The sequence below is a fragment of the Trematomus bernacchii genome, unplaced genomic scaffold, assembly GCF_902827165.1.
Source record: "Trematomus bernacchii unplaced genomic scaffold, fTreBer1.1, whole genome shotgun sequence".
Taxonomy (NCBI): domain Eukaryota; kingdom Metazoa; phylum Chordata; class Actinopteri; order Perciformes; family Nototheniidae; genus Trematomus; species Trematomus bernacchii.
The window spans coordinates 537551-551334 of record NW_022988058.1 but is presented as its reverse complement, the minus strand read 5'-3'; the positions used below and the strand labels follow the sequence as shown (position 1 = coordinate 551334).

Genomic DNA, 13784 nt, shown 5'->3' with positions numbered 1-13784 from the left:
CCAGACAAAAAGGTTGGGAACCACTGGTCTAACGGAATTAATGTGATATTTGGACCGGTAAAAAATATAGAAGAATTAACAATGAAAAAACAAAGAAGAAGAGAGGAGAAAGTTTAACCCCCACCCAGCATGCTTAAAGTTAATTTGTTCCTGATCTTTGGATGAAGATCGACCATAAGGTCATCCTTCTGTTGACTTTTAAACTCCAGATATGATGCTGAGTTTGGACTTCAAACACATCCATTATTCTTCCAGAGCGTCTCGTGGCTAGCTTCCTCTTTCCAATTTTAAGTCATGATACCCTTGTTATCTAAAATATTTTTAATAAACAACTTTCACAGGAACATAGACAGACACACAATGTTTCTGTATTGTTTTTATGTGAGGAAAAAAAAAAACACAGAAAGAAGTAAATCATAGAAAAATATTACAAATTAACCTTTTGTTACACTCCTTTTTAGGAGGAATTCCTCAAAAAACATAAATAGGATAGAAATTAAAGTCACAATTCTTGTTTTTTTCAGGGGGAGTAACATGGTGGACTATTTCTTGAAGAATCCGAGTTTATTCAAATTCGGTTTTAGGTTTAATTGTGTGTAAATTAGGTGTATTGACCATACATTTAAAAAAGAAGAGTAAAACGCAATAAGTAGATATGAAGTTGCCTTAAAAGGTGTAACATAGATTTGGGTGATTATTTATACGCTCTATGCTATGTAAATAGTCAAACCGGGAGGACAACAATTAAAAAGTAAGCCAACACAAGGGTTAAAGCAATTTCAGTGCAGCCCTAACACGAAGAATATGTAAGTAGTTGTTGTACCGACCAATTCCGAGTTTCCTGCTTCCTGCATTCTTACGGAGCCCTTCCTGTCTGGACTCAGGGCTGCGCTGCTGGCTAGGAAGATCTGCGACTGTCTCCTGCTGCTGACAGTTTTATCTGCCTTTCATTTTGACCACATCTCCTTTTCATTAGTTCATGGTTACTTGATGCCTTTGAGTGTGTGGTAGATGTGTTTGGGTAGAATCACGTATCCCTCTCCGAAAGTTGCAGGCGGCTGGCGGCCGGTCCTAGGCGTCTCGCACGCTGCCTTCAGCATCTTCAACTGTCTCTCCTGTCGTCGGCATTTCTGCTGAGTCGTCTTCAGCTTCTTCCTCAGACTCCCCAGCTGCTCCTCCAGCTGCTCAATGCGCTTTTTCTGCCGAGCGGAGTCCTCTGCTGTGTAGTTGTGGTCACAGGAAACTGCCACCTTGTCACACCAGATCTCAGGCAGGCACCTCCCGGGCTCCCCCTCCTCTTCCTCTTCCACTGCTGGGTCTGAGGTCAGAGGCAGAGAGAGAGGGAAGTGGATATCCGAGGTGAAAGGATCCTCCAGAGACTCCGACTGTCAGAAAACACACCAGAATTCAGATTTTAATTAGAGGTCAACACATTTCACAGAAAAGCTTCCAAATATGAGCGGGGAGAAACCTTGAGGATTTGGCAGCTTTATCACAAAACCTCACAGCCACTGGAGAAACGATCGAGCAATCAGAGTTAAGTAGGTGGGACTATGGCTGCTTCTCCACTGCTAAGCTAAAGGCAGCTAATGTTGGGATATAAAGGAACTACAGCACGGTCACATGACTTTACGTCACCACGCTAAGCTAAAGGCAGCTAATGTTGGGATATAAAGGAACTACAGCACGGTCACATGACTTTACGTCACCACGCTAAGCTAAAGGCAGCTAATGTTGGGATATAAAGGAACTACAGCACGGTCACATGACTTTACGTCACCACGCTAAGCTAAAGGCAGCTAATGTTGGGATATAAAGGAACTACAGCACGGTCACATGACTTTACGTCACCACCGCTAAGCTAAAGGCAGCTAATGTTGGGATATAAAGGAACTACAGCACGGTCACATGACTTTACGTCACCACGCTAAGCTAAAGGCAGCTAATGTTGGGATATAAAGGAACTACAGCACGGCCACATGACTTCACGTCACCACCGCTAAGCTAAAGGCGGCAAATGCTGGGAGTGATGACGTTTAGTCGTCTCATGACTTCACGTCAACACCGATAAGCTAGCGGTGGCAAATGCTGGGAGTGATGACGTTTAGTCGTCTTATTTAGACACTTGTTAGCAAAATCCACCAGTGGGCTATTAACTGACGTATTTGATGTTGTAGAATACAACATTCAAATCTCTTCAGCTTGTGTTAACCAAAGACCTTATTTCAGACTTTGAGACAAGGGAATTGAACTGCATAAAGGCTAACTAATTTCCGTATTTTAAGACTCATTCCTGCACCACTGTCTGCTTCTGCTAGCAGCTGGGTCTGGCTGCTGGCTGAACTGCTGTGTCTTTGTGTGGTCACACAGTGTGCGCTACACTGTTCTTTATTAATCAATAGAACTGTGCAACTCCATCTGTCGTTTTTCCAACCCTGTTTAGATTCAACCATGCCTACCTCCGCATTAACGTAGCTCAGCGTGACTGCGCCGTAGACGTATAAAGAGAACGTTCCCATGTTAACAACGGCGAAGTAATATCACGTCTACTCTTGGAAAAAAACGACATGGCTTCTTAATGTCTGCACCTTAAATGTATATGTTCAAGGTTCAAGGCTTTTATTAGTCATACGTACATAGCTACAGTCAGGGGTTAAATTGGGCCGGGGCTCAGCCCCGGCACATAGGACGATGCTCTGACGTCATCACCCTCGCACATTTGTACAAAAAATGATATATACATTAAAACTTTTCGTTCTTAATATAGACTATATTTAAGGTTCGATAAGTGTTGACTTTACTTTAAAATAGCAGATCTCTGTGACCGGATATAGTTTTTCGGCTTAGTGAACGTGTGTCTCAGACTGCTCCGATCAGGAGCTGCAGCACCGCCCGGGCTCCGCCGCGGCTCCTCCGTGCAGAGTCTACAGCGGTTCAGCCAAACCCCCCGACCCGTCCTGTAACACGGAGCCGTTTCTTAAACCATGCAAAATGTATGTGTGTGCATAAAGCTGAGTTATGATCGGTCATAATATCACCGAATTTGGTGATGATTAATAGTTTACAGTGAGATTTACTCACATACTTTTGGCCATACTCGCGCAGCCCTACAAATGAACTGAGATTTCCACACAAAGTTTCTTTAGTAAGTGTGCAGAGCATTGTGGATTTAAAAAAGCAATTTGAAGGTTGGATATTTGTAAACCTTTTTTTGTGTATATATTAATAATTTAAGATGTCAATTAATTCTAGTTTATATGTAGTACTTTCTATTTTTATTGTGTCCTTTGGTGGAATCAATGTGTGCATTTGATACAGATTATAGGCGCGTTCACACCAAGTACTTTTCCCACAGTAGTTCAAGAGAACTTTAGTTCATGAGAGCTCTTTTAGTTCTGACGAACTAAAGCAGATCGCGTTCACACCAAAATGAGTTCCTGGGGGTGGATTAGGCAAATGAGCCGCTGACGTCACTTCTTCTTCTTCTGCTTTGGTTTTACTGGCAGGCCGCAAACAACTTCACGGCGAGTACAGTAGGTGGCGGTATGCACCTTAAAGTTGCAATCCGCCAAAAAACCGAGAGAAGAAGAAAAAAAACTTCCGCTTCCGCTGTATGCTTCTGTTTACCTTCCGACCTCAGTCAGACACGCTATGGAGTTGACTGAAGTTGTGGTTTTGGTGCTGAGTTATTTAAGCCAATAACTCAGCCACAAATACAGATCGCGGTTAAGAAGCCTTAACAAAAGGACTGGACGGCGACAAGCACACGCTATGGACATGTTTCATGGACAATATCAAAATCCAGGTGGCAGCATGTTGCGTATTGCATAACCTGTGTGAGCGTCGTGGTGATGAGTACAGGGAGGAATGGACTGCCTTACCGGCGACCCAGCTTGATGACAACCATTCATATTTTTTTGTTTATTACAAATTAAAGTAAAATATACACAAGTGTCTTGATTAAATGATTGTAGAATAAGGATTTTGGACGTTTGCCCTGCAGCCATGAATTGCATTAAAAGCAGCAAGAAACTTTGAATTGATTTCATTTTATACACATTTATATCTGAGTAGGCAATATCAATATAATCAATTACTGTAGTACATGTCATTCATTTATTTGTGATATAAAGTCTGCCTAGGTGGTGCATATTCTGGAAAATCAATTGAGAAACAAAAAGAACAAAATCTCAAATTGTTTAAATGACTTCTGATTTGTCTGACCATAGGAAAGAGTTAGATAAGAAATAATACCACTAACATGTCTGTAGTATTGCACAGTAAATAGGCTCAGCAGTTAACACCTTTATTATATATCCTATGTTTCCTTACTATAATTAATTAAAATATTGAACTCACAACACTGTTAATTACAAACTTAACCATTTATCTTTCTATAAATAGTGTTTGTGTTGATGGACGCCATTTTGAAATACAATTGAATGATCTTTTTCACATATATGGGGTGGGACACAATAAATAAAGCTTCGCCAGTTTCATGGTGTCATGATGGTATCAGAATAATCACTTACATGTGATGTATAGGATGCTACACAGGTCACCATAAAGATAAAGTGTCAGGAGAAATAAGCAAGATACATTTTCTGTTTAATCGCAATGTAGGTTCTCTTTTATTTATCAGCAGCAGATCAATAAGTGTCAGTAGTATCAAAACAATATAATAACAGTGGCAATATATATATATATATATATAATAACAATAGATAGGCTCAGCAGCAGACACACCTTAGTGCAAAGTTAGGTGTCAGTATTAATAACAGTGGCATATATATATATATATAATCACAATAATACAAAATGAACTCTCCCAGGTGTAGGCAATTTGGGGTGAAGTGTCTTGCCCAGGGACACAACGACATCCTGACTGCAGTGGGGTTTGAACCTGTGCTCCCCTGATCCGAACACCAACGCACCAGACGACTGCACCACACGCCTCCCAACAAGTCATTGTACAGTTTATCAACGACGACAAGTTTTTCTTAATTTTTGTATTGAAGGCCTGTTGGATTTAATCAGCTCGCTTAGCACTGCCAGAAGCCCAGCCTGAAAGGTATTTTGTTGCTCCACCTCGATTCCTGGGCCTTGTGTGAATGCAGCAGCCGTTCGTCGTGCATCTCCTTGGCACGCAGGTCCTCATTCTCCTTGCTGACCATGGCATGGCGGTCCATCGCCGTGATGGTGTCAAGGAAGCTGTCATCGCGTGCCCACTTTCCTAAGGTGAAATATGCAAGATACAAGATCAGTTTAATCGCAACAACGACACAACATTGTCCAAATACCAGAAGGGGAGCAGCCCATAACAGAGAGCCCCCCACGTCAGAGTCATCACTGTGGGCGATCTCCACCTCTGAGTCTGTCTCTGCAGGCACACAACAGGAGGAACACGGGGAACACCTTTGATTTGACTATTAACATTTTAAATGGTGAAGGCACTAGCAATTGGGGGATGGAGGGCTCTCAGGACATGATAGGGAGGTGTTAGAGCCACAATGAAGTCAAAGTTATTATTTAGATTCATAATTTGATAAATGAATTAATGATGTAAAATGATTTATATTGCCATGGTGAATATCTTTTGATGAAATGATTGTTTATTTCAAATCGTAAATATGATCTGTTTCCTTGTACCTTCCGGTGTTTATTTAAGTGAGGTAATTGAGGACAGCCGCGGTGCTCTGAGACCTGATGAGACGGGGAGCGGAACAGTTTTTTCGACTTTTAAATGAAATTAGTGTTGCAAATTGGACTGCAAAGTATAGTTTATATAGGAAAGTATATCGCCGAAATTATTAGTTAGATTTGTTATTTTGAGACTATTTAAGTCAATACCTTTTTTGTTAATAAATTACATTTTTTGACTGAAAACCTTCGGCTGCTTATTGCTCTGGATTGCGTGTCGTCAACCCCGCTCTATAGTGGCATCAAAGGAAACCTTGGATGCCATTACATCAAGTCGAAAAAACTCCGTAAGGAAGAGACACACACATGTGGACACACCGGAGCTGACAGACTGGGCCGGTCGTGAGTAAATAAATGGAATAAATCCGTATACGCATTGAATGGAATGTCGGATGTGTTAAAGTCTAAGAGGAAATCATAACAGCGATGCACGCATTGGAGGAGGAATGTAAATACCTGTGGATCGTCTGTGAAAAGAATGTGATTTAATTTGTTTGTGCAACAAAGGAAGCCAGTGGCGTGCTCTGTGAGACTCATTAAAGGAGCGCAACGTCTTTTACGCACGGCTTAAAAACAAATAAATAAATCATGTCGGACAATCCCAGGACTTCTGCTGACGCAGAAACATTGTTAAAATCACTCAAAGCCTCCCGCAGTGGGAAATTAGGAGCATGCACAAGGAAAATGAACGAAATGAAGGCCTTGCTTGTGGATGATGGGAATGTGGAGCATGTGAATGAAGCTTTGGAGATGTTTAAACAAAATATAAATGACTTGTGCAGTGTTCATGAATCCGTACAACAGCTTTTATCGGAGGAAGAGAGAGAGGAGGATCATGTGGACTGGTTTGAGCCAAAAATGACACATTTTGAATATTGTATGAAAGATGTGGATGTGTGGAAAAGAGAAAACTTTGCACAATCAAAGATTCATCCCCATGACAGCATCTCGAATGTTTCACACAAGTCAAAGAGCTCAAAAAGCTCTTCAGTCTCCTCAGCATGTATAAGAGCGTCTGCTGAAAAGGCCGCCCTGCTAGCCAGAGCAGCTGGATTAAAGGAGAAACATGCACTGCTATTACAACAAGCAACACTAAAAGCTGAACTGGAACAAATGGAACTGGACACAGAAATTGCAGCATCTGCTGCTAAAATAAAGGTTCTGCAAAGCATTGGCATGGAGGAAAAAATTGATGATCAAATTCAAGATGGAATGAATGCTTATCTGGAGGAAAGAAAAGAAAGAAGCACAGACACGTTGGATCCTGAAATCTCAGCCATGGAGTTCATGCCATTGGGTGCAGTGCCTAAAACACCACTTCAGAGGACTGTCATTAATCTCCGCAGCCCTCAGCAACCCACGACACAGTTTAGACCTTTTAAAATGCCCACAATGCATAGCTCCACCCAACGCAATAAAACCCATGATAACCTCGACACTGTTATACAGAGACAGAGAGATATTGCTGACCTCATCATTATGCAGCAAAAACTTACCTTGTTACCAACAATGGAGATAAAAGTGTTTGATGGTGATCCACTTGAATATCAGTCCTTTATGCGAGCATTCGAACACCTTATTGAGGATAAAACAGCTGGCAGTCATGACAGGCTCTACTTTCTCGACCAGTACACTTCCGGCCAGCCCAAAGATCTCGTTCGCAGCTGCCTGCATATGGAAACCCAAAGAGGCTACACAGAAGCCAAACGGCTATTAAAGGAGCACTTTGGGGACGAGATCAAAGTAAGCAGCGCCTATTTGGAAAAGGCAATGAACTGGACATCAATTAGACCGGATGATGGCAAAGCGCTTCAGGCATATGCAATGTATTTAAGAGGATGCTGCAATGCTATGCAAGATTTACAGTACATGGATGAACTAGATATTCCTTCCAATCTAAGATCAATAATATCTAAACTCCCTTACAAACTGCGAGAAAAATGGCGGACAGTGGCGTATGACATATTACAGAGAACAAAGAGGAGAGCTAGATTTTGTGACCTTGTGGAGCTTATGGAAAAACAAGCTAAAATACTCCTGGACCCATTATTTGGGGATATACAGGATCGCCACATCTCTAGCCCAAAGATGGCCACTAGGAGCCAACCCATGAGCCACAGAACACCTAAAAGTAGAGGCAGCAGCTTCGCCACCATCATCGCAGCAGCAGGTGATCAGGAGAGCAGCGCCGCACCATCAAACACAGAGCAGCGTGGCACCTTCAAACAGCCACAAGGGGGCAGTCCTGCCTCTTTTTGCTACTTTTGTAAAGGCAAGCACGTGCTGACTGATTGCCATCAGTTCAAAAATCATCCACACAAGGAAAAGGTTGACTTTTTGAAGATAAATGGTTATTGTTTTGGATGTTTGATGAGGGGTCATATGAGCAGGAACTGTAGGAAAAGGCTGACATGTCAAACGTGTCAAAAAGGTCACCCAACAATACTTCACATTGACAGTCCACTTCTACAAAAGCCTCCCCCTACTGAAACAAAAGGAGCTTGGGTCAACAGTGCACTTGTCTCGGCTGGTGAAGCTACTGGGGCCGGTAGGGATTGTGCCCTAGCCATAGTGCCTGTTCGAGTCAAGGTTCACAAAGGAGATAAGTTTATCTCAACTTATGCTTTTCTTGATCCCGGCAGTTCAGCGTCATTCTGCACAGAGAATCTAATGAGACAGCTGAATCCCAAATCACGAAAAACGACAGTCGTTCTACGAACAATGGGTCAGGAAAGACTTGTAAAGAGTTACGAACTTAAAGGATTGGAGATAGGACATTTAGATGGCAGTACTTACCTTGACCTACCTCAGGTGTACACACAGAGTAAGATTCCTGTCTCAAAAGCAAATGTACCTACCCAAAAGGATCTGGAAAGATGGCCTTATCTAAGTGACATACAGCTGAAAGAAATTGATGCTGACAGAGCTTCTAATAGGAGTTGATGTTCCTAAGGCAATGGAACCTTGGGACATAATAAGAAGTCAAGGAAATGGACCATATGCAGTCAGGACAGTGTTTGGATGGGTGGTAAATGGACCACTCAACGCTTGTACTGCTGTGGAATCCGGACCTGTGGTCACAATGGTCAACAGAATATCAGTAGCCAACCTGAATGATCTCCTCATCACACAATACAATCAGGACTTCTCAGAAAAAGATTATGAAGAGAAGAAGGAAATGTCAGGTGAAGACAAAAGGTTCATGGAGATAGCATCAAGCTCAGTAGATCTCAAGGATGGACACTATCACCTACCCTTGCCTTTTCGAAAAAAGGACATAGTTATGCCTGATAACTATGAAATGGTAAAACAACGTACTCTAAATCTCCTAAAGAGGTTTAAGAGGGATGCAGAATATGCCATGGAATACAAAACATTCATGGAGGATGTGTTAAAAAAGGGTTATGCAGAGAGAGTGCCACCAGAACAGCTTAACAGGAATGATGGACAGATATGGTACATACCTCACCACGGTGTTTACCATCAACAAAAGCGCAAACTTAGAGTTGTGTTTGACTGCACTGCATCATGCAAAGGCACATCTCTTAACAAGGAACTTCTCCAAGGTCCAGACCTGGCAAACACTCTCATTGGAGTTCTGCTTAGATTCCGCCAAGAACAAATTGCTTTCATGGGGGACATCGAGGCAATGTTCTATCAAGTGCAAGTCCAGAGAGAGCACAAAGACTTCCTTAGGTTTCTGTGGTGGCCAGATGGAGACACTGAAAAGGCATTGGAGGCATATAGAATGAAGGTCCACCTCTTTGGTGCTGTGTCCTCACCTAGCATTGCTAACTATGCTCTCAGACAAGTGGCAGAAGACAACAGCTTCAAGTACGACGAAGAGGTAACTGAAACAATCAATTCCAACTTTTACGTTGATGATTGCCTCAAATCAGTGGCCACAGTTGAACAAGCTATTAAGCTTATCAGAGACCTCAGAGACGCATGCACCAAAGGAGGTTTCTCATTGACCAAATGGGTCTGTAACAACCGTGAAGTGCTTGCAAGTATACCTGAGCATCACAGAGCAAAGCTATTCAAGGATCTGGACTTTGACAGGGAAAACCTGCCAATAGAAAGAGCACTTGGAATCAAATGGGATACAGAGAAAGACTCCTTCATATTCAAAGTCAATATCAAAAACGGAGCTCTTACCAGGAGAGGGATCCTCTCTACAGTCAGTTCCATCTACGACCCATTAGGATTCCTCTCCCCATTTATCCTTAAAGCCAGGCAGATCCTCCAAGAGCTATGCAGGATAAAGTGTGGATGGGATGAAATCATCCCAGAAGAATACTCAAAACAATGGCAGAAATGGATCACAGAGTTGGAACAGCTTAGCAGATTTCAAGTGCACAGGTGTATGAAACCTGAGCATTTTGGACCAATCAGGACTGCAGAGCTTCATCACTTCTGTGACGCAAGCGAAAAAGGTTACGGCACCACCAGCTATCTTCGCTTTACAAACAGTATGGGAAGGGTCCATGTTTCATTTATTTTGGGGAAATCCAGAGTGACTCCACTCAAACAGATCACTATTCCCAGATTGGAGCTTACTGCAGCAACACTTGCAGTAAAGGTGGACAGGATGTTGAAAAGGGAGCTTAAAGTGGACCTCAACGACTCAACTTTCTGGACAGATAGCACCTCTGTCCTCGGATACATCAGCAACCAGACTAAACGATATCACACATTTGTGGCAAACAGAGTTTCAGTGATCAAGGACCTGTCTCAGGAGAAGCAGTGGAGGCATGTGAGCTCCATGGACAACCCTGCCGACGACGCATCCCGTGGGCTGCATGTAGAAGACTTTCTAAAGACATCAAGGTGGATAACAGGACCTAAGTATCTGGAAAAGGAAAAGGAATATTGGCCAAAAACACCTAAGAACCTGGGCCTTATTCCATCAGAGGACCCAGAGGTTAGAAAGGACGTAGCAGTTAACAGTTTGAGTGTCCACGAAACCAACCCAACCAGCAAACTGTTTGAGTATTACTCATCATGGAGCAGACTGCAGAGAGGGGTTGCTTGGATACTTAAATTAAGGGGAATCCTTCTTCTGCTAAATCAAAGAAGGAAATCTGCTAAAGCTGACCTTGCCCCAGATTGGACTCTTTTGAAATCCTTAAAGGACAAAATGAACAAGCTAAAGTTGACATTTGGATCACAACATCTGTCTGTGGAGGACATTAGAGAAGCTGAAAAGTCAATAATTGACTTTGAGCAAAGACGTCACTTCTCTCAGGAACTTGCACTTTTGGAGAAAGGAAGGCAAGTAAGAGCAAGCAGCTCTATCAGGAAGCTGGACCCAATCTTAGTTGAAGGCATATTAAGAGTGGGAGGACGAATAAGCAAATCGGCAATGCCAATGGATCTGAAGAACCCCATTATCTTGCCCAAAGACTCGACTATATCCAAACTGATCCTGGGCCACATCCATCAGCAGATTGGACACTCGGGGAGAAGCCACATGCTCTCAAGACTAAATCAAAGATTCTGGTTGCCTCGTGCTAACTCGGCAGCCAGAAAAATAATCAAAGCCTGTGTTTTCTGCCGAAGAATGCTAGCCACAGTTGGAGAGCAGAAAATGGCTGACCTCCCAGAGGATCGGGTGTCTCCAGATCTACCACCCTTTACTCATGTTGGTATTGACTTCTTTGGACCCCTGGAGGTTAAACGAGGCAGAGCAAATGTAAAACGTTGGGGAGTGATCTTCACCTGCCTTGTGAGTCGTGCCATACATCTGGAAGTTTCGAGCTCATTGGACACTGACTCCTGCATCAATGCTTTGCGCAGATTCATATGTCGCAGAGGGCAAGTGACAAGCATCAGGACAGACAACGGCACAAACTTTGTGGGAGCACAGAAAGAGCTAAGAGCTGCTCTTAAAGACCTGAATCAACACAAGATTCAAAATGCATTACTCAGGGACGGAGTAAAATGGACTTTTAATCCGCCATATGGAGCCCACCATGGTGGAGTTTGGGAGAGGCTCATCAGACCTGTAAAAAAGATTCTGTGTTCCGTTCTAAAAGAACAGAGACTGGATGATGAGACTCTACAGACAGCTTTGTGCGAAGTTGAGAGCATCATGAATGACAGACCATTGACTACAGTTTCAAGTGACCCAAACGATCTCGAACCCCTCACGCCAAATCACCTCCTTCTGCTAAAGACAAAACCGATTATGCCACCTGGACTCTTTCACAAGGAGGACTTGTACTCACGGAGGAGATGGAGACAGGCACAATACCTCGCAGATCTCTTCTGGAGGAGATGGATAAGAGAATATCTCCCAATCATGCAACAGCGAGTCAAATGGCACAACCCCAAACGGAACCTTCGCCCCAATGATCTCGTCGTCATCGTGGATAATACAGCACCAAGAAATTCCTGGCAAATGGGCCGGGTGATAAAGACGTTGTCAGGGTCGAAAGGGCTTGTCCGAAGTGTCTTGGTGAAAACCAAGAGTAGCACCTTACAGCGGCCAATTGACAAGCTCTGTCTGCTTCTGGAAGCAGTTGATTGAACACAAGGTGTCATGTGCTAGTAACCTCTGACACCCAGTATCACACATACACACATATGCCCCCCCCCTTTTCTCTTGAACTCATGCAAACACACCTAACACAAACATTGGACTATGAACTATGACAATGATTGTATATTGATGACAGTTACATTTGAGTAACTGCTTGTTTTTTGGCTCTATTATAATGTTTTAATTGTTTTGCTACTGCGTCAACAATTAGGGGCCGGTATGTTAGAGCCACAATGAAGTCAAAGTTATTATTTAGATTCATAATTTGATAAATGAATTAATGATGTAAAATGATTTATATTGCCATGGTGAATATCTTTTGATGAAATGATTGTTTATTTCAAATCGTAAATATGATCTGTTTCCTTGTACCTTCCGGTGTTTATTTAAGTGAGGTAATTGAGGACAGCCGCGGTGCTCTGAGACCTGATGAGACGGGGAGCGGAACAGTTTTTTCGACTTTTAAATGAAATTAGTGTTGCAAATTGGACTGCAAAGTATAGTTTATATAGGAAAGTATATCGCCGAAATTATTAGTTAGATTTGTTATTTTGAGACTATTTAAGTCAATACCTTTTTTGTTAATAAATTACATTTTTTGACTGAAAACCTTCGGCTGCTTATTGCTCTGGATTGCGTGTCGTCAACCCCGCTCTATAGTGGCATCAAAGGAAACCTTGGATGCCATTACATCAAGTCGAAAAAACTCCGTAAGGAAGAGACACACACATGTGGACACACCGGAGCTGACAGACTGGGCCGGTCGTGAGTAAATAAATGGAATAAATCCGTATACGCATTGAATGGAATGTCGGATGTGTTAAAGTCTAAGAGGAAATCATAACAGCGATGCACGCATTGGAGGAGGAATGTAAATACCTGTGGATCGTCTGTGAAAAGAATGTGATTTAATTTGTTTGTGCAACAAAGGAAGCCAGTGGCGTGCTCTGTGAGACTCATTAAAGGAGCGCAACGTCTTTTACGCACGGCTTAAAAACAAATAAATAAATCATGTCGGACAATCCCAGGACTTCTGCTGACGCAGAAACATTGTTAAAATCACTCAAAGCCTCCCGCAGTGGGAAATTAGGAGCATGCACAAGGAAAATGAACGAAATGAAGGCCTTGCTTGTGGATGATGGGAATGTGGAGCATGTGAATGAAGCTTTGGAGATGTTTAAAACAAAATATAAATGACTTGTGCAGTGTTCATGAATCCGTACAACAGCTTTTATCGGAGGAAGAGAGAGAGGAGGATCATGTGGACTGGTTTGAGCCAAAAATGACACATTTTGAATATTGTATGAAAGATGTGGATGTGTGGAAAAGAGAAAACTTTGCACAATCAAAGATTCATCCCCATGACAGCATCTCGAATGTTTCACACAAGTCAAAGAGCTCAAAAAGCTCTTCAGTCTCCTCAGCATGTATAAGAGCGTCTGCTGAAAAGGCCGCCCTGCTAGCCAGAGCAGCTGGATTAAAGGAGAAACATGCACTGCTATTACAACAAGCAACACTAAAAGCTGAACTGGAACAAATG

At 42.6% G+C, this 13784-nt stretch overlaps 1 protein-coding gene across 1 annotated transcript in view; it reads right to left on the bottom strand.

Moving 5' to 3' along the window:
* Nucleotides 1-361: 361 nt before the first annotated feature.
* thap1 (THAP domain containing, apoptosis associated protein 1) overlaps nucleotides 362-13784 on the bottom strand; it is a 49307-nt gene continuing 35884 nt past the window's right edge. Inside the window, exon 3 of the mRNA XM_034120233.1 lies at nucleotides 362-1385. Coding sequence (XP_033976124.1) covers nucleotides 984-1385 — 402 coding nt within the window. The 3' untranslated portion in view covers nucleotides 362-983. The remainder of the gene's footprint in view (nucleotides 1386-13784) is intronic.